At 51.0% G+C, this 20,358-nt stretch overlaps 1 protein-coding gene and 1 long non-coding RNA gene across 2 annotated transcripts; both read left to right on the top strand.

The window, feature by feature from the left end:
- The first annotated feature begins 3,551 nt into the window (after nt 1–3,551).
- Nucleotides 3,552–5,539, top strand: POLD4 (DNA polymerase delta 4, accessory subunit). Its single transcript, XM_020968299.2, is given in 4 exon segments — nt 3,552–4,032; nt 4,296–4,397; nt 4,546–4,657; nt 5,043–5,539. Coding segments are annotated over 4 exon segments (507 nt in total). The 5' UTR covers nt 3,552–3,764; the 3' UTR covers nt 5,068–5,539.
- Nucleotides 5,540–12,238: 6,699 nt separating this feature from the next.
- Nucleotides 12,239–18,385, top strand: LOC110195493 (uncharacterized). Its single transcript, XR_013483827.1, has 2 exons — nt 12,239–12,365; nt 12,736–18,385. It is a non-coding gene; the product is annotated as an uncharacterized LOC110195493 (long non-coding RNA).
- Nucleotides 18,386–20,358: the final 1,973 nt, after the last annotated feature.

The following is a 20,358-nucleotide window of genomic DNA, read 5'->3' as shown; positions in this document are numbered from 1 at the left end:
CTCGAGGAGATGTTACAGGGAATCTGTAAGAGGCAGCAGCTGTAGCTGGGCCACCTTGGGGGGGGGTGCACACTTGGCATGCTTCATAATTTCCATGAGGTCTGGCCCTGACCACTTCCTTAGCCTGGATCAGTGGGAGGCCGAGGAGACTGCTGCCCTTACCCTCTCATTGTGGGCCTCAAGCTCTTCCCTGGTAGGGGGAGAGGGCAGAGTCCCATGATCTTTCCCTGGCCTATGAGGCAAGGTTCAGAGAGTGACTCAAGCCTGGCTGGGCTGTGATGCTGGGGGCTCACCATCCCCCTAGGCCACCTTTCTTTCCAGCCTTTGTCTACAGGCTCTCCTGCTCCTTGACTCAGCCTGGTCCCCCAACTTCCTGGCAGGGGACAAAGACTTTTATAGACTGGGAAGGGAGTAACTAGAGGACATTGGAGACAGGGGCATGGCCTCGGCCATTAGAACCACTGGCTGAATCAGTTCACTGGGGACAATCCCAGGTCCCATACTGCTTGTTCCCTAAGCCCTCTGTCAGAGGAAGCAGGCCTCTGGGAGGGAAAGAGTTAACAAGGACTCGCCTATCAGCTGGACAATGCCTGACACCTGGCGGCCAAGGTGGGGAATGGTCAGAAGGGCTCTGAACTCTCCTTGGTTTGGGCAGGTCAGAGAGGTGGGAGAACCCTTCGAAAGAGCAGATTTCGAGCAGGAGGATAGGCGGGTAGGAGCATTCTACCTAAGGGCAGACCGGATGAGAACACAGGGCCTTCCTGCCCAGGCCTTGCCTCTGGCTCCTAGAGTCGGCCGTAGTCCATACTGACCCACTAGGACTGAGACGGAGGGAGAGCTTGGGGAGGGAGGCCCTTGTGGAGGGGATGGGAGCAGGCCCGGGGTGGGTGGAAGTGGGGGTTGGGAAATCTCACTATCTGAGATTTCTAAGAGCCCAGGGTGGGTGGTGGGGCCTGCAGGGCTGGGGGTGTTGAGGGAGGAGAAAGGGGGAGAAGCCCCACAGTCCTTTGGGGCCCCTGGCAGCCAATTCATTCCCTCCACACTCCCTCCCCTCTAGCTGTGTGGCTTTCCCCAAAGCCAAAGTGGGACCTTAAGGAGGGGTGGGAGGCTACTAGGGTGCATGTGCAGTGCCAGGGGGCCCCCAGCCTACTGCATCGTTTGACTAATCCCCCCTTCCCCTGAAGCGGGTGGGGCTGAGAGCTGAGGGCTGAGAGGCTCCCCCTGTCTGTCTCCTCTTCCCTCCTGGGAGACGAAAGCTCCAGCCCTAAGCCCAAGGCCTTTCCAGAAGGTGCTGGGGAGGCAAAGGACAGCCCTCTGTGGCCTCCAGGTGTCAGAGCTGACTCAAGGTCCTTAGGGGCCCAGGGAAGACACAAAGTGGAAGGTAGGATCCAGCATTCTAGCTGGCACCATCTCTGGAAAGAAGGAAGGGATTTCCACCTGTATTCCTGACTCTTGCTCTGTGGCCCTGGAAACAAGCACTTAATCTCACCATTGGTAAAATGGTTAATAACAGCCCCTGCCTCACAGGGCTATCGTGAGGCTCTTGAGACAACAAATGTGAAGGCCTTGCAGATGTCAAGAAGCTACATCCATGTAAGCCACTATTATTAGTGCCAGACTAGATCCCACTGCTGGACCAGGGCGGTGGGTTGGCAAAGACCTCTGGGAGATCTGGTTACTTCTCAGGCCCCCAAAGAGGCCACTAACAAGCCCCGGACAGAGAAGTTGGGCCTAGAGCTTCCTTGGACTGTGGGGGAAGCTGAGGTCCCAAGGGAGACCCCTAAACTTCTGGCAAGTTGGAGGCAAGCCCTCTTGAGTGGATACTAGTGAGGGAGCAGCAACCACGAACTCCCCAAGGGACATTGTCAGAGTACACGTTCTGAGTGGGTCTAGGTGCCAGAGGCATCAGAGAGAAAGGGGGGGATGGGCCCAGGCGGATCCAGAGCTGCTGTGGCTGCCCAGCGGCACACCCCATTTCATGCTCCTGGGCGGTGGCACGGCCCCATGGCTATCAGCTTTCAGGGGTGGGCCTGGAATGGGGAGGGGGCTGACCCACCCATGCTTCCCCATTTCCTCAGGGCACTGCAGGCTGAAGAGGCTGGTGAAAGCAGCAGCCTGAACCCCAGGAAGCCACATGCTCCTGGGAACATGGCCAGGTTTGGACTCCCCTTGAGGAAAGGGGGTGCTCACAACTTGGGGAAGCCATTCCAGACACAACCCTTCACTGCCAAGCTGGGCCACTCACCTGGGCCCACCTTCCCTGCCTGCTTCTAGGAAGGGAGGGGTCCCTATGCCCCCCTCATTAGACCCCAAGCTCAGATACCACGCCCCTTTCCTTGAGTGTTGGGCTCCACCCAACCCAGAGGGAAGTGGGGGATTAGAGAAGGTGTTAGCCCAGACAATGAGGCAGGGATTGCTCCCCCCTGCGGCTGCACTCCCCCAGAAGCCAATGATCTCTTCCCTAGCCTTCCTCAGGGCCCCCAGTGGGGAGAGTCAGCCACAACCAGGAAAGCAGGGACCATACCTTGGCATTCCCCTCTCCTTAACGTTCAATCCCTGACACCAGGCTAGCTTTGACTGGAAAGAGAATGGAGGCTTTGAGGGCTGTGAACCTTAGCATCTCTCCTCTTCAGCTCCAGCTCTACCCTCAGACTCAGACCCTGGGCTAAGGCACTACTTGGGACAGAGGGTGTGGACAGGAGTAAGCTGTCTGGAGCAATGGGATGGAGATGGGGTTTCTAGGAGGTTATTAAGGTGTCACTGACCCCGACAAGCACAGTCCATCCTAGGCTTGAAGGATGCCAGTAATGAGGGCCTTGAGCCTCCCAACGAAGTGCTCAAGGTGCCAGGGGCCAACACTGGAGACCTGCCCCCAAATGTCAGAGATGCTGTCCCCTAGCCCAGACCTCCATCTCGACAAGGCAGGGTAGCCAAGAAGCTAGTAAGGGGAAGGCCAGGGCTAAGGAGCTGCCTCACTGATAATGGAGCCCAAGGAATCCAAGGAGGATTAGGAGGCAGCCCGCCCCTTCAAACCCTGTCTGCCCCACTCTGACCCATTCTCTTCCCAGCTCTCCGGGACACTGATCACTCCCCCCCCCCTCCGGCTGTCCTCCCTGTTAGACCTGAGGCCGGCCCCAGTCTGGTCTCCGTGCAGGTAAGTCACCAAGTGCCCACTCCCAACACGAAGGCTGGTGGCGGCGGCGGCTACCAGCACCGCCACCCCTTACGTGTTCCTTCGTATTCCCCAGTCTCCACGACCACTGCTTCATCTGATCTTCGTCATAGCCCGTGAGGTCAGCAGGGCAGAGAGCAGTCACCCCATTTTACAGACCAGGAAACTAAGCTCCCCCCCAAGGCGTGGGTCGCCTCGGGCTCCTCTGCTAAGAGTGAGCCGCTTTTCCTGCCCCCCCCAAAAGAAGCCTCGGGGGAAGCCGGGGGTGTGGATGAGGGGGGTCGCCTGGTTCCCCCCAGCTCCCGCCCCTTAGCTCCATGGGACTAGAAGAGGAATGCGCGAGCCTGGATCCTTCGGTCACAGGGATTAAGGGGACGAAGACCGCATCTGCCCGGGGGCGGGGCTGGCACGGACCTCGTCCAGCGGGACCCGCCGTGCCCGACTGGGCCACCCTAGGGCTCTGGGTTCAGACTCATCTCTCCTTCCCAAACTCAACCGCGGCCCCGCCCCCTGGGCCTGCGCCGCACTCCATTGGCCGCCGCCGGGCTCCCGCCCCCCGTCCGCGGCCTGCCATTGGCCGGGCCCTGTTGGCATGTTTGGGGGCGGGGGCGGGGGGCGGCCCTTGCCTGGAAGCAGCTGGACTTCCTCCTTCTAGCCGCCTGTCTGGGTCATCGAGTCTGTCCATCCCTGGCCCAGTCCTCCGCCTAGCAGCTGTCTCTCCCCTCGCCTTTCGCCCCCCTGGGTGGCTGCCATGGGCCGGAAGAGAAGGCTCATCACCGACTCCTTCCCCAAAGTGAAGAGGAGGAAGGGCGGGCCGGGGCCTGGCAAAGAGGATGGGGAGCCCGAGCCAAGGCTGCGAGGTGGGGGCAAGGGGCGGGGGGCTGAGGACAGCAGGGGCAAGAGGGGAGAGGGCAGCGAGATGGGGGCGGGAGCCGGGGAAGGGGCAGAGGGGACAGGGGGACAGAGGCATGGGAGAAGGGGGAAAAGGGAAGCGGGGAAGGGGGTGGGGGCAGGCAGGGTGAAGGGTAGGGAAAAAAGGGATGCAGAGCACTGGGGATGGGGGATTCAGGGCAGGGGTCCAAAGAGCTAGGAGTTGGGAGTGAAGGACAGCCTCTCTTGCTAGGGGAGGAGCCAGGTGAGGAGATGCTTGCAGCCCACTTGGACAGAACCCATTTAGAGATACTGAGGCAGTTTGACCTGAACAGGCACTTTGGACCCTGCACAGGTAAGAGCTTTCCGGGAGCCCTGAATGGCCCTTCCCTGATTCTAAAGCCCTCACCTCTCTGGGGGTGCCCTCCTTTCACTCTGGCAGTTACCCCATTTCTAGCTCTCTCCAGCCTGGAGTGCTAGCTTTCATCCTCTCTCTATGGTAGGGATCACTCGACTCCAGCGATGGGAACGAGCAGAGCAGCTGGGCCTAGAACCTCCCCACGAGGTGCTCAAGGTGCTGTGGGCCCACCCTGAAGACCCCCAATATCAATGCAGGTGAGAGCAGACTTTGGGGTGGGAGCTGCTGGGAATCAGAGTACCAGGGTTCAAGGAAAGAAGAGTTCAAGCTGCAGCAGTGCCTCCTCTCCCCAGTCTGCCCCTCCCTGATAGGCAGGAGCCTCCCCTAGTGGAGAGTTGACAGCAGGGTCAGAAAGAAGCTTCCTAATAACATCTCATGGTGGCTGGGCTCCCAGGGCACTGATGGCCACCTTACCTGAAGAGAGGGGACAAAGGCAAAGGGAAGGGGGTGGGGTCTCCCCGTCTTGCTCCATTTCCCTCCCAGACTGCGTCTGAGAAGCCTGAGCCATAGGGGCTGGGTCACTGGGCTGCAGGGCAGCTCCCTCTGCTGCCTGGGCCCATCTCCACTACTTCCTCTCTGCAGCCTCTGGCACCTGTACCCCATCTAAGGAATCAGTCTAGAAGTCATGCCCAGTGCATCCATGCCGCTTTCCCAGGGGCCTTCCGAATGGACAGGGGACCCTACTGCTGTGTCTTCAAACAACCCTGTACTGGACGGGGTGGAGGCTGGGATGGCAAAGATCTCCCAGAGCCTCAGGACTCCAGGTTGGGGGGGCTCCTCTGACCTGCCAGCAAGCAAGCTCAGCCAGCCAGCTGAGGCTGGCTCATCAGGAGTGTTTATAAAGCCAGCAGGCAGTCTTCCTGCCTCCCAAGGAAAACTAGTCCCTGGACCTCTTGACATCTGGCACATCCATCCCTGACTTGGGTCCCCAGAAAAGGATGGTGTAGACCACAGGAGTTCTACAGGGCAAAGGGGGGCCCCCACTGGGTGCCTAAGAAGCAGATCCTGGGCTGAGCCTGCGGGGGGGGGGGGAAGGGGGCTTCAATGAGATATACTAATAAAAGATAACAGCTCTGGCAGCCCGCCTTCCTTAATGTGACCGCCTGCCTCTTTTGGCACTTTCCTGGACAAGGGTGCCCTAATGCCCTGGAAGAGCCACGCATGCTTTGTAGCCAGCGGGCTACAGGTGCCCAGCTGGGCTCACCTCTGGCTCTGACTTCCTATTACCACCTTCAGAAGGGGAAGCCAGACTGGGAAAACCGCCAGCCCTTCCGCCCACAAGCCAGACTGGCTTGGGGCGCCCCCTAGTGGCTCTTGCTTTTCCACTGAGCCAATGGAAGCTGTGCTCTACAACTCATTCTGATGCCTTTGTGAACCAAACGTTTATTTTCAGTTTACCAAAATTACCTACTCGGTGTGTGTGACCCCAGAACTCTAACATCAGGCCTAGCCGGGGCGGCGGGGGGGGGGATCCTCACCTGTCATCTGCTGCTGGCTGTGGCATCCCCAGAGCTGCAGAGACGGGGGTCTGCAGGAAGGCCAGCACCAGTACAGTGAGCCCCTGGGAGCAGCGGACACGGGCTCCCTAGGGAGGGATGAACTAGCCAGGAGCAAATGGAGCAGGTCAAAGTTTCCACTCTCTCAGCAGTGGGGTCTAATTGATAAGTGTCCAGCACGCCTCCAGCCTGGGCAAGATGGAGGGAGACCAGTCCCCAAATAGAGTAAAGGTCGGCCCTCTTTTCTCCTGGCCTCTTAGGGTTGGTATCCGGTGCACTCTCTCCCTGGATAAGCACCTCGCCTCCAGCATCCTTCCAGTGTCCTGGCCTAATCCAGTCTGGGGGGAAGGAAGACTCCCAGGGACAGAGGCTGGTTGTTAGGGAGCCCAAAATCTCTCCCAAGGTTCTGGAGATCTCCAGCCTTTGGGGGAAGTGGAGATTGGGGCAGGAGGTCAGGGAGGGGAGGGTCACAGTCTGTAAGGCACGGCTGGAGTTTGCTGGGGCTGCTCCAGGATGGCACGTGAATAAGCTGGCAAGGCTCAGGCAATGCCAGGGAGAGGAGAACAGCAGTTCCCCCCACAAGAGGTGGCAGAGGAAGTCAGGAGACATAAAGGGAGAGTAGGATAAGGATTAATCATTTCTTGTATTTGTATATGGTTCTTGCACTTTTTCAAAAACTCTGAAGCTCACTTTTTCATCTGACATCACAAAAATCCTGTAAGGGCTGGAACTACTAGGTTTTTCACAGATCAGCAAACTGAGGCCCAGAGAGGCTACTTAAGTCCTTCTTTAATTCACCCACTGTTTTCAGTGACTGTGTTGTGTATGAAAGGCAACAATCAGCCTTGGGGTCAGGATGCCTCAGCTCCCAGCCTGCCTGACACACTCAATTCTGTCTCTGGTGGACGGAGCGCCAATCTGCACGGGAGGAGAGAGTCCAACCCCTCCCTACAGCACGGCCAGCAGCAGTTCTTCCAACCTGCGCTCAAGGAAGGAAGGCCCACTGCCGTTCTGGGCAGCTCATTCCATGCTGGGATAGCCCTCATTGTCAGGGAGCTTTTCCTTACGCCGAGCTATCCCTGCAAAAGTGGCTAGAAAACAGCCTAGCGTGAAGTGCCATTCAATAAGGAATCGAGATGGCTCAGGGTCAATCAGTATTGCTTAGCATTCACTGCTGCTAAGTTTTTACATGACAGCTGCCTATTTACCGCTCAACCTTACATCAATCTTCTTTTGGGGACCTAGGAAGGAAGGTGCTGCCTGCCTCCAGAGAAAGAACTGATAAACAGAAGTACGTATAGTATGGCTTTACACACACACACACACATACATCTTTGTGTCTAATGGTAGCCATCTCTAGGGTAGAAGGAAAAAAATAGAACAAGTGCACAGCAGACAGTAAAAGAAAATATAGAAGGAAGCAGAGAACACAGAGTAGCTTTGAAGATGATGAGTTCCAAAAGCAGTATATAATGTGAAATGCAATCACGGCTTCATAGTGAATCCCCTTTCTAGGTTGTGCCATGTACATGGAAATGTTCTTTTTCTTTGTCTTTATGTATTTAAGTTCAAAATGAATTTTAAAAATTTTTAAAAAGAAAAATAAGTGTTCCTTTGGAGCTGTCAGTGAGCCTTAGTTTCTATTCATAAATTAAAACTCGCCTGTAAGTAAGAGGGTCATGCCTGCCTCTGACCAAGAGAGTTAACGTCACAGAAATGGCCACGACTTTAGAAAGAGTCTGAGAATGGAATCCAACATCTTTTTGTGGATACTTCATTGGGCAGAAGGGCATGACCCTTCCTTAGTGTCGTTTACATTGATACAAATCATTTCTGTTTCTGACACTGATCCATTTGGGAATGCCAGGGCCTTGGTGGCTGAGGATGCCATGGCGGAAGCAGGCCGCTGGGCGCAGTCAGGAAAGGCAAGAGGGGCGCCTTGGAGAAATCACTTAACTTTTCTGGGCCTCGTTTTCCTGATCTACAAAGTGAGGGTCTAGGACCCGACGATCTCTGTGGTCTTCAGAGGCAGTGAGGTGACCTGGAGTCAAGAAGACCTTCCTTGTCAGGGAAGCTAGGTGGCGCAGTGGATAGAGCACCGGCCCTGAAGTCAGGAGGACCTGAGTTCAAATCCGGCTGCAGACACATAACACTCACTAGCTGTGTAACTGTGGGCAAGTCACTTAACCCCAATTGCCTAAAAAGAAGAAGAAGAAGATCTGCCTCTTTCCAGCCCTGCCTCAGATGCTTACTTGTCCTGTGACCCTGGGTAAGTCATTTAGCTTCTGTTTGCCTCAGTTTCCTCAACTGCAAAATAGGAGCAATCATAAGACCTACCTCCCAGGGTTGTTGTGCGCGCGGCACATAGTAGGTGCTTAGTAAATGCTTGTTCTCTTCCTTCTAGCTCTAGTCTCAATCTGCCTGCCTGCAATTCCTAACTCACTACAGGCTAAGAGTAAATTTGCTTTTTTGGCTTTTATACTGTACTCTTGACCCATATTAAACGACTGCCCACCAAGCCCCAACCAGTCCCTTCCAGGCATGCCTTGCCATGCCTTTCTCATTTTTAACTTGCAATGCTAGTTTTTTAAACCCAAGTGTGAGAAATGCCTCCAAAGAAGGTCTGACACCTCCATAGGGGTGAGGGGCCAGAGACAGGGAGGCCAAGATGACTCCTGGTCTCCACACTTGGGTGACTGGGAGAAAGACGGCACCAACAGTCAAACGTGGGGAAGCTGGGATGGGCCAATGACGGGTTCAGTTTGGGGGGGTCTGAGTCTGAACGGACAAGAGAGACAAGTCTGTCACTTAGTCAAATACGCAAGGAGAGATCCAGACACGCTGCCTCGTGGAGACCTTCAAGCAAGAATGGAATGCCCACGTCTCTAGGAGTTTTTCATATAGCAGTTGGACTAGATGACCACTGAGGTCCCTTCCAACCCTCAGATTCTATGATTCTCCAATTTTAGGGCACCTCCCTCCTCCATCTTGCTTGTTCATTATCACCCTGTGGAGAAAAGGCTTGCCATCCCCACAATGCTAATATTAACTGCTCCCCTACTGAACTCGAGAGCCCCGGGAACAGTGGGAAACCCTTTCTGGACCATGACCACTGGCCAGCTTCCAACGTGACGTCCGCAGCCATCATGCCACTTCCCCAGGTGCGGGAAAACAAAGGCCTTGGAATCTCCAAATGGTTTTTATCAATGTAAACCACACTAAAGACTGTTCATGACCATCTGCTTTGTGGCTGCACCTTACTACTGGGTTTTTCCAGCTGACTCTCTGCTGAGCCCTATTGTATGAGTTGTTTCCCCCATTAGGATGTGAGCTCCTTAAGAGAAAAGCCTGCCTTACTTTATCACTTTATCTCCAACACTCAGCACACAGAAGACACTTAAGAGATCCTCTTTTATTCATTCGTTCAAGGCCAAAATCAGTAGTTCTGTTCTGGTAATACTCCCACCTTTGACACACTTCAGAATGATAACAAAAGTAATAAGCAAGGGACAATGGGAAATCAGGACCCGCCCGCCTTAGAAGATAGTTTTGATTAATCGAACCATTCATGAGTTCCAACCACCACCTGGCTACAACTTCCTAACGCATAATCGTATAATGTTCAAGTGAAAAGAGATCTTAGAATATGATTTGGAAGTTAAGTGCAAAAAGTGGTAGCTGAAGCTTGAGAATGGATGTGTTCTAAGTTCTCCCAGGAAGAAAGAGGAGAGAGGAACAGAGTCCTTGACTAAGCCTTGGAGAATTTCTGAAAACAAGGTGGCAGAAGGAAGAGAAGACACAGACAAGAGAAGGAAGGAAGAGTCAGAGTGGTGGGAAAATCACAATAGAGCAGTGCTTTGCACACAGTAGGTGCTTAATAAATGTTTGGATTGAACTGAATACAGTCATTGTATGGTGATGAATGGGGGAGTTTCAACAGTACTTGGCACATAGTAGAAAATGCTTAATAAATTATTTTTCACTCATTCACTCATTCATTCATTCAATAAGGCCAGTTAGGAATATCGAATTCTTCAAAGACATCAAGGAAAATGAGGACATTGAGGTGGAAAAGAGTTTTCCCGTGGGGCCTCAAATCTATGCTTCCCAGCTCTTCCATCACTTCTCAGACATTCTCTTCCTAGGACCTAGAACTACCATCACCTCGGCCAATATGACCATAGTGATCCATTGAAACTTTAATTAAGGAGCAGCTAGGTGGCACAGTGGATAGAGCACTGGCCCTGAAGTCAGGAGTACCTGAGTTCAAATCTAACCTCAGACACATAACACTCACTAGCTGTGTGACCCTGGGCAAGTCAGTTAACCCCAATTGCCTCACTAAAAAAAAAAAAGAAAGAAAGAAAAAGAAATCTTAGTTAATAATATCGGCAGTATTGACCCAGGCATGGAAACACCTCGCTAAATTTCCTCTTTGGCTCCTTGGGTTTCTTTGTTACAAGGGAAGAGTCCATGGGTTGGGGATGGGGGTGTAGAAATAAATGTGGCATAAAAAAATCAAAATTATCAGTAAAACTTTTAAAAAACAACATCCTCAGAATCTCTTGTTTCCACCAAAGCTCACCTCTAATGCCACTTTTCCTGGTCCTCGTGCAAGGGCCTACCCTCAAAAACATTTGCCTTGTATTTATCTCATATATGCTTCTAATATACTAATTTATGGACATGTTGCTTCCTCAAATAGAATGTTAGCTCCCTGAGAGCTCCCAGCATGATGCCCTCTGACCCGTTTTCAAATCCAGCCTCGTACACTTATGAGCTATCTGGCCACTTCAGCACTTTCTGCCTCAGTTTCCCCATCTGTAAAATCTTAAAATGCTCTATATAACCTCTTATACTTGTTGGTTGATTTGGGGGTATGTCACCCACATTATTGCTCCAAGGGTGTCATCAATTTTGTAGCATTCTCTTGTTCTGTCCTTGACTAAAGCCCGACATCAGTGGCTCCCAGTGACCCAGAGGTGTGCCAAGGCCTCGTGGCACAGCCTGACAGCCTCGTCAAGCTTTAGGCATGGACCGGATGCCTGCGTTCCCAGGACTAGAGAGTTATCACCAGGCTGGCTGCAGGGTGAGGAATCTTTCAACCACAGTACTGACTTAAAGACAGCTGACAGACTTGTGGAGGCCTGGGTCAGTGAAGGCACGGCCTGAGGGAGGAAATCTCACACCCTTGCAGTCTGGAGGTGTAACACCTTGCCAGACTAGTGTCCAAAGGATCCCACAGATTTATACCTCTACCAACATTTTGGTGCCAGGGAAACGCCTACTTTCTCCTTAACAAGCCCGCAAGTGGCTTAAAGGCTTAAGGGAATAATCTACTGGGAAACTAAGGTAAACAAAACAAAGCAGTCAGCGGGCTCCCCCAGGAAGCAGGCCAGGCTCCTGGCACTCTGGCTGCCCAGCGAAGGGCTTCTCCTGGCTGGAGGTGGCTAGGTCAGGGGCTACTTCCGGGCCTGGTGGAATTCCCAATCTCCCCCTGCTTCCTGGTCATGGGCGCCCATTTCAGTCCCAGCTCAGTCATCTCCTCTGAGGTAGTCCAGGCCCGGGGCCTCGAGGCTCCTGAATATCCTCCTATGAAGGCCCCAGATCCTCCTCTGACACTGACCTCGAAGTGACCTCCTTTCCCCCCTTCCACCCCCCCCCTCGCCCCTAGAGTTCCTATCTCTCCTCTCACCATGCCCCTGTTCTCCTCCATCGGATCCTATCAGAGACATATTTATCAGTGGCTGGCTCAACTTCAGAGGGTTGTTGTGAGGATTGAAAGAGATAATCCACATAAAATACTTTGTCAACTTTCTTTTTCTGAAGCAGCTGGGTGGCACAGTGGAGAGAGCAATGAAGACCTGAGTTCAGATTCAGCCTCAGATACATACTGGCCCTGGGCAAGACACTTCACCACTGCCTGCCTCAGTTTCCCCATCTGTAAAGGGAGACTAATAGCACCTTCCTCCCAGGGTTGTAGTGAGGCTCAAATGAGATATTTGTAGAGCACCTCACCAACCTTTAAAGCATTCTATAAATCCTGCTATGACGATGATGGCTGCACCCAGCTTTGGTGGAGCTGGGCTTCTTCTTCCCCCACTGAGACCTTCAGGGCACCTTGCCCAACACCCTCCTTTCACAAGCATTTTATCTTTTCTGAGGCCTGGAGAGATGAGTGACACAGCTGGGGCAGAGCCTCTGAGTTAGGTCCAGGGTCCTCTCCACTACGCCCCTGCCTTCCCTCTCATGATCACGTGTCTGTCCTGTCTTTACCAGGAACATCCCAACATGGCGTCAGGCAGGAGGTCTCTCACACGACTCAAAGAAAGCTTTCCTCTCCTCTGGTGCATGTCCCAGTCCTTCCATCTCTCAGTCTCCCACTCTGAGTCTCTGTCCTCACATTCAGGTAAGGAGTAGCCCAAGTGCCTCTGTCCTAGGGGTGTCAGCCCAGCTGTGATAATCCCAGGCCCAGGCAGGGGGTGTGCCCTGACCTGAGGCCATGATGATCACAGGCCAGCAACTACCACTGGTACTCACTCCCTGGAGGGAGGGAGGGGGGACGGAAGAGATGACTGAGCAGGGACTGAAGTGGAGGGTGAGGTTGAGGCAGGCTGGCAGGTGGGGTGGGGCGGTGCCCACTCCATGGCTGCCTACAGCACCTCCACCTCAGCCGACAGCTGCTGTACCAGCTCCTGCCCACATGGCTGCTCATGCTGAAGCTGGGCCATGCCACGTAGGCCATACTTCATGCCAGCACCCATTCTGTTCAATTACAGGTGAAGACGAGTCAACCTTCATCACCCAAGCTATGTCTGCCCACTGCCTAAGGTACATCTGTCCACTGACCCTAAGAAATGCCACTTCAGTGCAACTCCCTGCCCTGAAACTTCTATCCTGGCATAAGAAATGACTTAAGGTTGGCAGAGGGCAAAGGAATCCTGAGGGGTGGGGATGGGGTAGGTGGAGCACTGATTATGCACATGGTAAGGAAACTTGGAGAAGGAAAGGGTTTGGATCTGGGAAATAGCTTCACAGACTATGGGGAGGGAGGGGCAGCCAGGCTTCCACAGTCACTGAGAGGCTAGTAGAATGGCAGAAAAGAAGATCCTGAAGTCCTTGGTAGAACCAGAAGCAAAGAGGAGGCATGGCCTTCTCGCTATACTAGAAGGTGCTGTGTAGCAGGGCTAGGTTGCCTGGAGAGACAGACAGTCGCCCTTCTGATTGGGCCAGGCAGGCCCAGCTCCCTGCCTTCCAGGCTGTCTGCAGGCAGATCACAGAGGAGAGGTGAACCCTGCCCCCAGCTGCAATGACAGCCTCTTTCACCTATCCCCCAGAAACATCTCTGGCCTGAAGTAGGCCAGCACTTGGGGCCTTGCCCTCACCACACCCACCCTCTCAGTTCTGCCTCAGTCTTACTGGAGCTATTGCTAGGTGTACTAGTGGCTGTGGCAGGATGTCGAGGGCCATAAGACGCTTGCCTGAGATGGGTTTGCAAGAGGCAGGAAATCCTATAGGATGGCCTCCTCCAATGGCCCTGCCCTCCCTACCCAGTCCATCTGAGGTTTATCTCACCCTCCAACCCAAAGACTGTACTTGGATGGACCCATCAAGAGCCTGGCTGAGCCCAAGGTGACAAACTGACACGTTACTGGCATCCACTTCTGGGAAGGCCACAAGCTCTGTAGTTACACAATGGATCAGAGTCACAAGACCTATGGTGGAGCCCTGAGCCTCAACTTCCTCCTCTTTGAAATGAAGGTAATAAGAGTCTACCTCTCTATAAGTGTGAGGAGGTTACCCTCTCTGCCCTCCAGGAATGCGGCGAGCTGCCCCTCTGGGGGCAAATCTGGAAGTTGGTTCTGCCCCACAGCCCTGTACTGGAGCCTCTTTGTTCTTTCTCCACTATGGCCCTCCACCATCCCGCAGCCTGTCCAGCCCCGAAGGCTCCTTTGTAACAAAGCAGGCTGTGGGGGCCCAGCAGACCCATGAAGCCACCAGGTCTGGAAGCCTGTGATAGCCTGGGCCAAGGGTAAGCATCGGGAGCGCTCTGAGGTCACCTGCCTTCCCCGTCATTCTCATCTATGTGACTGCCATCCTTCTACCTCTTTTTGTCTTGGTTCCATTTTCTTGGCTTTCCGTCAGCCCTGGCCAGTTTTCCCACGTGTGCTCACCTTCTGCGCAGTACAAGGTGCCGATGTCTGGCCCCTTGGGAGGCCATCCCCAGCTGATCGGCATCCACTTGGGAATGTTTGTCATTGATCCCCATCGATCTCCGTAGGGATAGTGGTGGCGTCGAAGTCTTCTCTAGAGCGCCAACACTTGGCACAGTGCCAAGCTTACAGTGGGTCCTCACTATATTTTAGCTGAGTGAACTAGTAATGAAAGCCCTCTCTCTCATAACTACCTTGTAGTAATTTTGTATATATTAATGAGGAACTCCCAAGAAGTGGACAGGATGTCATTGAGGAACTGTATGACAGAAAGAGAATATAAGCTGGTTACCTGGTGAGAGCAAAGGATGATAGGTAGACAGCCAGAGTTCTGCCCTGTCACCCTCATGATGTCGAGGGAATGCCCCCAGCACGTTGGGTGGATGTCCCATAGCCACACCATGGACAGGAGGTACATGGGATGGGCAGGCACAGATGGGTTGGGATCTGTATCTTTGGAGGGACAGTAATCCCACCACGGATAAATTGATTTAACAATCAGTTGAAAATCACTTGTAAAGTGCTCACTATGACGCGGATATCCAAATAGGAGATGCTCTTTGTCTTTGAGGAGTTTACATGGGGGTAAGAGGGAAAACATCCATCCATGGGTGTATTTACAGAGTATATACAGTATCCATCCCACCACAGGTGTGTACAGTGTTCATCAGCCATAAGTGTGTACAGTATCTACCCAGTCACAGGTATACAGTATCCATCAGCCACGGGTGTATGCAGTATCCATCCTGCCACAGGTATATAGTATCTACCCAGGGGTGGGTATCTACAGTATCCATCAGCTACCAGTGTCTACAGTATCCATCAGCCATAGGTATATACAGTATCCATCCCACCACAGGTGTGTACAGTATCCATGCAGCTGTGGGTGTCTACAGTATCCATCAGGCACGGGTGTATACAACACCAAACAAAGCAGATACAAAGCCACCTCCAAGGCTACCCCATTGGATGCCCTGTATGTGCTTCGTATGAGGAGGGGATGGGGAAATTAGGAAGTTTCATGGAGATGGCAGAGTCTAGTTCCAAGACATGGGGGTGAGGCCTGGAGTTGGCAGATGGAGAACTGTGTGTCAGTAAGGGCCAGAGCAGTTTAGCTGGCCAGGAGAGTGCCTGGAGAGGTGTTAGGTGGGGTTAGACTGGAAAGGTGGGGCCAGGTTATGAAGTGCTTTAAAGGCCAAACAGAGGAGCTCTATTCTACTTTTTATTTATTTATTTATTTATTCATTCATCCATCCATCCATCCATCCATTCATTCATTCATTCATTCATTCATTCATTCATTCATTCATTCATTCGTTTGTTTGTTTGTTTATAGGCAATTGGGGTTAAGTGACTTGCCCAGGGTCACACAGCTAGTAAGTGTCAAGTGTTTGGTCTGAGGCCCTATCTGAACTCAGGCCCTCCTGACTTCAGGGCCAGTGCTCTATCCACTGTGCCACCTCACTGCCCAGAGGAGCTCTATTCTAGAGGTTATAGGGAGCCGAGGAAGTTTACTGAGTATCGGAGCTGGGCCTGAACTAGGGCACTCACTGGCTATCTGAACGGAAATGAGGGCACTAACATGGAGGGAGAAGATTTGGAAGCTGGGGGGAGGGGGAGGAGGCAAAGATAACATCAAGATTGAGGACCAGGGAAAGGCATACTGGCGACCGTGATCCACTCATTTCCCCCATAAGTAAACTTTGCCAACCTCTCAGTCAATCTAAGGCACTGTCCTTGTTCCCAAGGGTACCCAAAGCATTCTGCTGCTGCGTGGAGCCTGCTAGAGACTGAAGCCACACCCTTCACTTGCCTCCCCGTTTACAATCCTCTTCTAAGGTGTTATTCAGGATGCACGATGCCCCAGACTGGAATGGTGCCAAGACCTGGTCTCCAGGAAGCTGGGCCTTGACTTCCCCTTGGCACAGGGAGTAGACGACTACTCCTTCTATTGTGCCGAGATTTCCTCACATGAGGAATAAAAATATCCCTGTGAGCAGGAAGAGCAGCATCTTACATAAAGTAGAGCCTCATGTGAGCATGGCAAGCACATAAAAATGCCTTTTCATTCATGTTCATGTGTTCATTCCTTCATTCACGAGAAACTCCAGGAAGCAGGGAGGGTAAGCACAGCACAGGGGAGCAGATTCAAGTGAGGATCAAGAGAGGTGGAACCAGATGTGAAGTCATCATCTGAGAATCCCACAGACCATCTGGACAGAAGGGGAAAGAAATGAGAAGTTGAAGAGCCCTCCGGAGCTTGGCCCAGAGCTAGGAAGCAGTAGCTTGAGGGAACTTCCATTATGTGTATATCTGCTTCGAGCTCTCCACCAAAGTCAGAGGCAGAGCACAGCCTTTCCTTACCTGCCTCAAGTCAGAAGGAATTCTCCTCTGGATTGCATTCTCCCCAACAAAGAGGGGCAGACATAATGGGGACCATGAAGGGGAATGTCTGCTCCTCAGAGCTTCTGACAGAGAAGGACAAGAGGGCTGGGCAGAATCAGAAATATTAACTAGGTATGGGGAGAGTAGATTTCAAAGGAGAAGTCAATTCCCGTTGACTCAGATTCTACAGGAGATGTCAGCCCAGGGAGGATGAGATGCTTTCAAGGGTGGAATTCTGAAGAAACAAAGAGAGATAAGGAAGGAAGCAAGAAAAATGGAGTAAGCCCAGTGGAGGTTCCTCACCCCTGGAGGAGAATGACAATCCTCTACAGATGATTCTACAACCAGCTTAGATTTTTTTTAAAGTACAAGCACAGAAGATGGAAATCAAAGAAAGTAACAAAGGATGAAGACAACATTTTGTCATGAAAAGCAAAAAAAAAAAACCTCAAACTTGGGGTAGCCCTGTAAGAATATTGTCAGAAATGCTAAAGCAAAGATGAGCTAAGGCTGGAGAAGAAAACTGAGCCCAAGATGGGATGTTGTCCTTGAGCAACATTAGGGGAAAGAGGAGTGGCTAGGAGAAAAATGAGTCCCAGGAGAAAGCAGAGTTATTCAGTCCTCATTTTACTCTTGTGTTCTCTCCCCTAGACATGATCTCTGAGACAGGGAAAGGTCAGAATAAAAGTGAACAGCAGGGAGTGGGTACCCAGTAAAATGTGAGGCCCTCCAACAGCCTGAGCTGGGTTTACATCACCAAGTTCAGGTGAACTCTCTCTTTGGGTACCGAAAGAACTGGCAAATGGTGCCACTGAGGCACAGAGAAATGAGAAGAAAAAAGCCTTTCAGATCTTTAGTTGGAGAAGCAGTTATAACCAAAAAAGCAACAGAGGAGATTAAAAAAGGGGAGGGGGCAACATTCAAACAACACAAATAAAAAACTTTTACACTGACAAAATGAGTGCAACTACATTAAGTGGGAATCTTTTTTTTTTATCAAATATCTGAAAAAGCCTGAAGTCTAGGCCATTACCTCCATCAAGTCCTATTCTGATGCTACATTGTGATGTGGAGGTGACTCTGGGTTCTAGGTTCTTTGGGAAGTTTGGCCATGCAAGAGAAGTTCTGATTATAGTCCCAGCAAGAGACTGTATTAACTCTCTGAGGACCAGCCTCATTAAAGAGAGGCTCACTGCTAATAAGCTGGTCTTCTGGCAATGACCTCAGCCACGGCAACTCATGAGAAAGAAAGACACAAGTGGTCCTCTATTTTATCCTTCTGCAATGATGTGACCAAGGGGCAGAACGCAGTACATCTTACCCAGTTTTCAGAGCAGCTCTAACAAAAACTTAGCCGCTGGTTCTCTGAACATAAGGTCACCGTCCAGTGATCACAGGCACACCTGTTGATAAACCACAAGGCCTTAAAGGAAGCTGCAGTTAAGTGGGAGGACAGCTCACAGGTTCTCCTTGAAGAGGCAAATAGAGGAGTCGGTGGAACCGGAACACGGTGCATCACAAAGCAACAAGAAAAATCATTTCATGGCAAATTTGGCCATCTTGAACAGTGGTTGTGAGAAGTATCTGCAGAAATACCATGAATGATGCCACCACGTGTTCTGAGGAAGAGTATGTACAGAAGGCTAAAAGACTCTCTGGGGGGGCAGCTAGGTGGTGCAGTGGATAGAGCCCTGGCCCCAAAGTCAAGAGGACTTGAGTTCAAATCCAGCCTCAGACCAAACACTTGACACTTACTAGCTGTGTGACCCTGGGCAAGTCACTTAACCCCAACTGCCTAAAAATAAAAAAACAAAAAACAAAAACAAAAAAAGACTCTCCGAGTTCAGTCACTATATACTCTGATCTTCAATGACTGGGGTGTCAAGGTGGCATTGGTGAGGACAAGGACAGATATTTTGGAGGGGATTGAGCAGAGGAAATTGAGCATTTCTGCTCAGCTCCCCCAGTGGAACCCTCGAAATAGTTTTGTTTTTAAAGCCTCAACTCAAATTCTGAGTGGGATAACAGAAAACAACAACAACATACTTTCTCATTTTCCCAGCCCAGGACAGCTCAGGAGAACTGAAAGAGAAGCCTGCCTGTGAACACTGGGGTAGGGATTGGCTGGGATTATGCAGTGCTGGCTGTGGGTTCGAGAGTCAGAGCCGCAACAGCAGTAGCAATGGTGGCATGAAGAGTGGTAAGGGAATCAAGCTCTTGGTCAGAAGGCTAATTCAGAGGACCCCTGTACTAACACTGGGCACAAGCCCTGGGCACCACTTAGCAGCATCTTTGCCCATGACCAGTTCTGAAACACAGGAGTGTAGAAGAGTGGTTGTGGCTTGTTGTTGTGAGGGAGCAGAGGCCTTACCTGGGTAAGGACCAGAGTACAGACCAGAGGGAGTGACCAGAACTCTCCCTTGGAAAAACCAAAACCATTCAGGTCCTCAAATTGAGCCATAGAAGTTCTGGCCACCCATTCCCCCCAGGGGTGAGCAGAGCCCAACTTTAACATAAAGTCTAAAGCCAAGAAATAAGCTGGAAAAACAAGCAAGCAACAAGAAAAGAATCTGACCACAAATATCTTCTATGGAGACAGGGAAGCTCAAGACTGACTTAAAAACATCTACAAGCAAAGCCTCAAAGAAAAGTGCAGGTTGACAGACGCCCAACAAAAATTCCTAGAAGTGCTAAAGGAAGAGATTTTTTTAAAAGAGTGAAAATAATGAATTTTTTAAAAATCAAAAGCAGTTGAGGAAAAATTGGGAAAAGAGAACAATGCAAGAAAATTATGAAAAAATAATTAACAGCTTGGAGAAAGAGAAACAAAACTTCCCTGAAAAAAATAACTCCTTAAAAATTTGAATTGGTGAGGTAAAAGCTAGTGACTCCATGAGACACCAAGAAACAGAATTTCAAAAAACTGGAAAAAAAAATAGAACCTGTGATATATCTTTTTTTTTTTAGGCAGTTGGGGTTAAGTGACTTGCCCAGAGTCACACAGCGAGTAAGTGTTAAGTGTTTGGTCTGAGGCTGGATTTGAACTCAGGTCCTCCTGACTTCAGGGCCGGTGCTCTATCCACTGCACCACCTAGCTGCCCCCTGTGATATATCTCATCGGAAAAACAACTAACTTGAAAAATAAATCAAGGAGAGATAATTTAAGAATTATGCGACTACCCAAAAGTCATGATCCAACATAAAGCCTGTACATCATATATTCAAGAAATTATAAGGGAAAACTGCCCAGATATCCTAGAACTAAAGGGTAAGGCAGGAACTGAACAAATTCACTACACTTCCCAGAAATATTATAGACAAATTACAGAGCTCCCAGGTCAAGGAAAAACTACTGAAAGCAGCCAGAAAGAAACCATTTAAATACCATGAAGCCATGGTCAAGATCACACGACATTTAGCATCGGTAACTATAAAGGAGTGTATAATCCTACAGGGAGGAAAAATGTATATTTAATGAAACAGAAAGACTTTCAAGCATTCCTGATAAAAAAAAAGACCAGAGCTAAATAGAAAATTAGACAGTCCAACACAAGACTCAAGAGAAGTATAAAAAGAAAAACATGAAACAGAAGCAATAAAGGACATAATAAGTTTAAACTATTTACATCCACTGTGGTAAGATGATCTCCTAAGAACTTCATCACTCTTAGGGCGGTTATAAGGCACCTAAATGGACACAGAACATGAATATGAATCTATTACGTTGTGATGATCCTGAAAAAAGAATGGAAGGGTGAGAAAGTGGGATGTATTGGGAAAAGAAGGACAGGAGAGGAAAAATGG

Source organism: Phascolarctos cinereus, unplaced genomic scaffold (genome assembly GCF_003287225.1).
Source record: "Phascolarctos cinereus isolate Bilbo 61053 unplaced genomic scaffold, phaCin_HiC Scaffold_9;HRSCAF=440, whole genome shotgun sequence".
Classification (NCBI taxonomy): domain Eukaryota; kingdom Metazoa; phylum Chordata; class Mammalia; order Diprotodontia; family Phascolarctidae; genus Phascolarctos; species Phascolarctos cinereus.
Note: the sequence above shows the minus strand (reverse complement) of the source record. Positions and strands in the feature narration are given on the sequence as shown.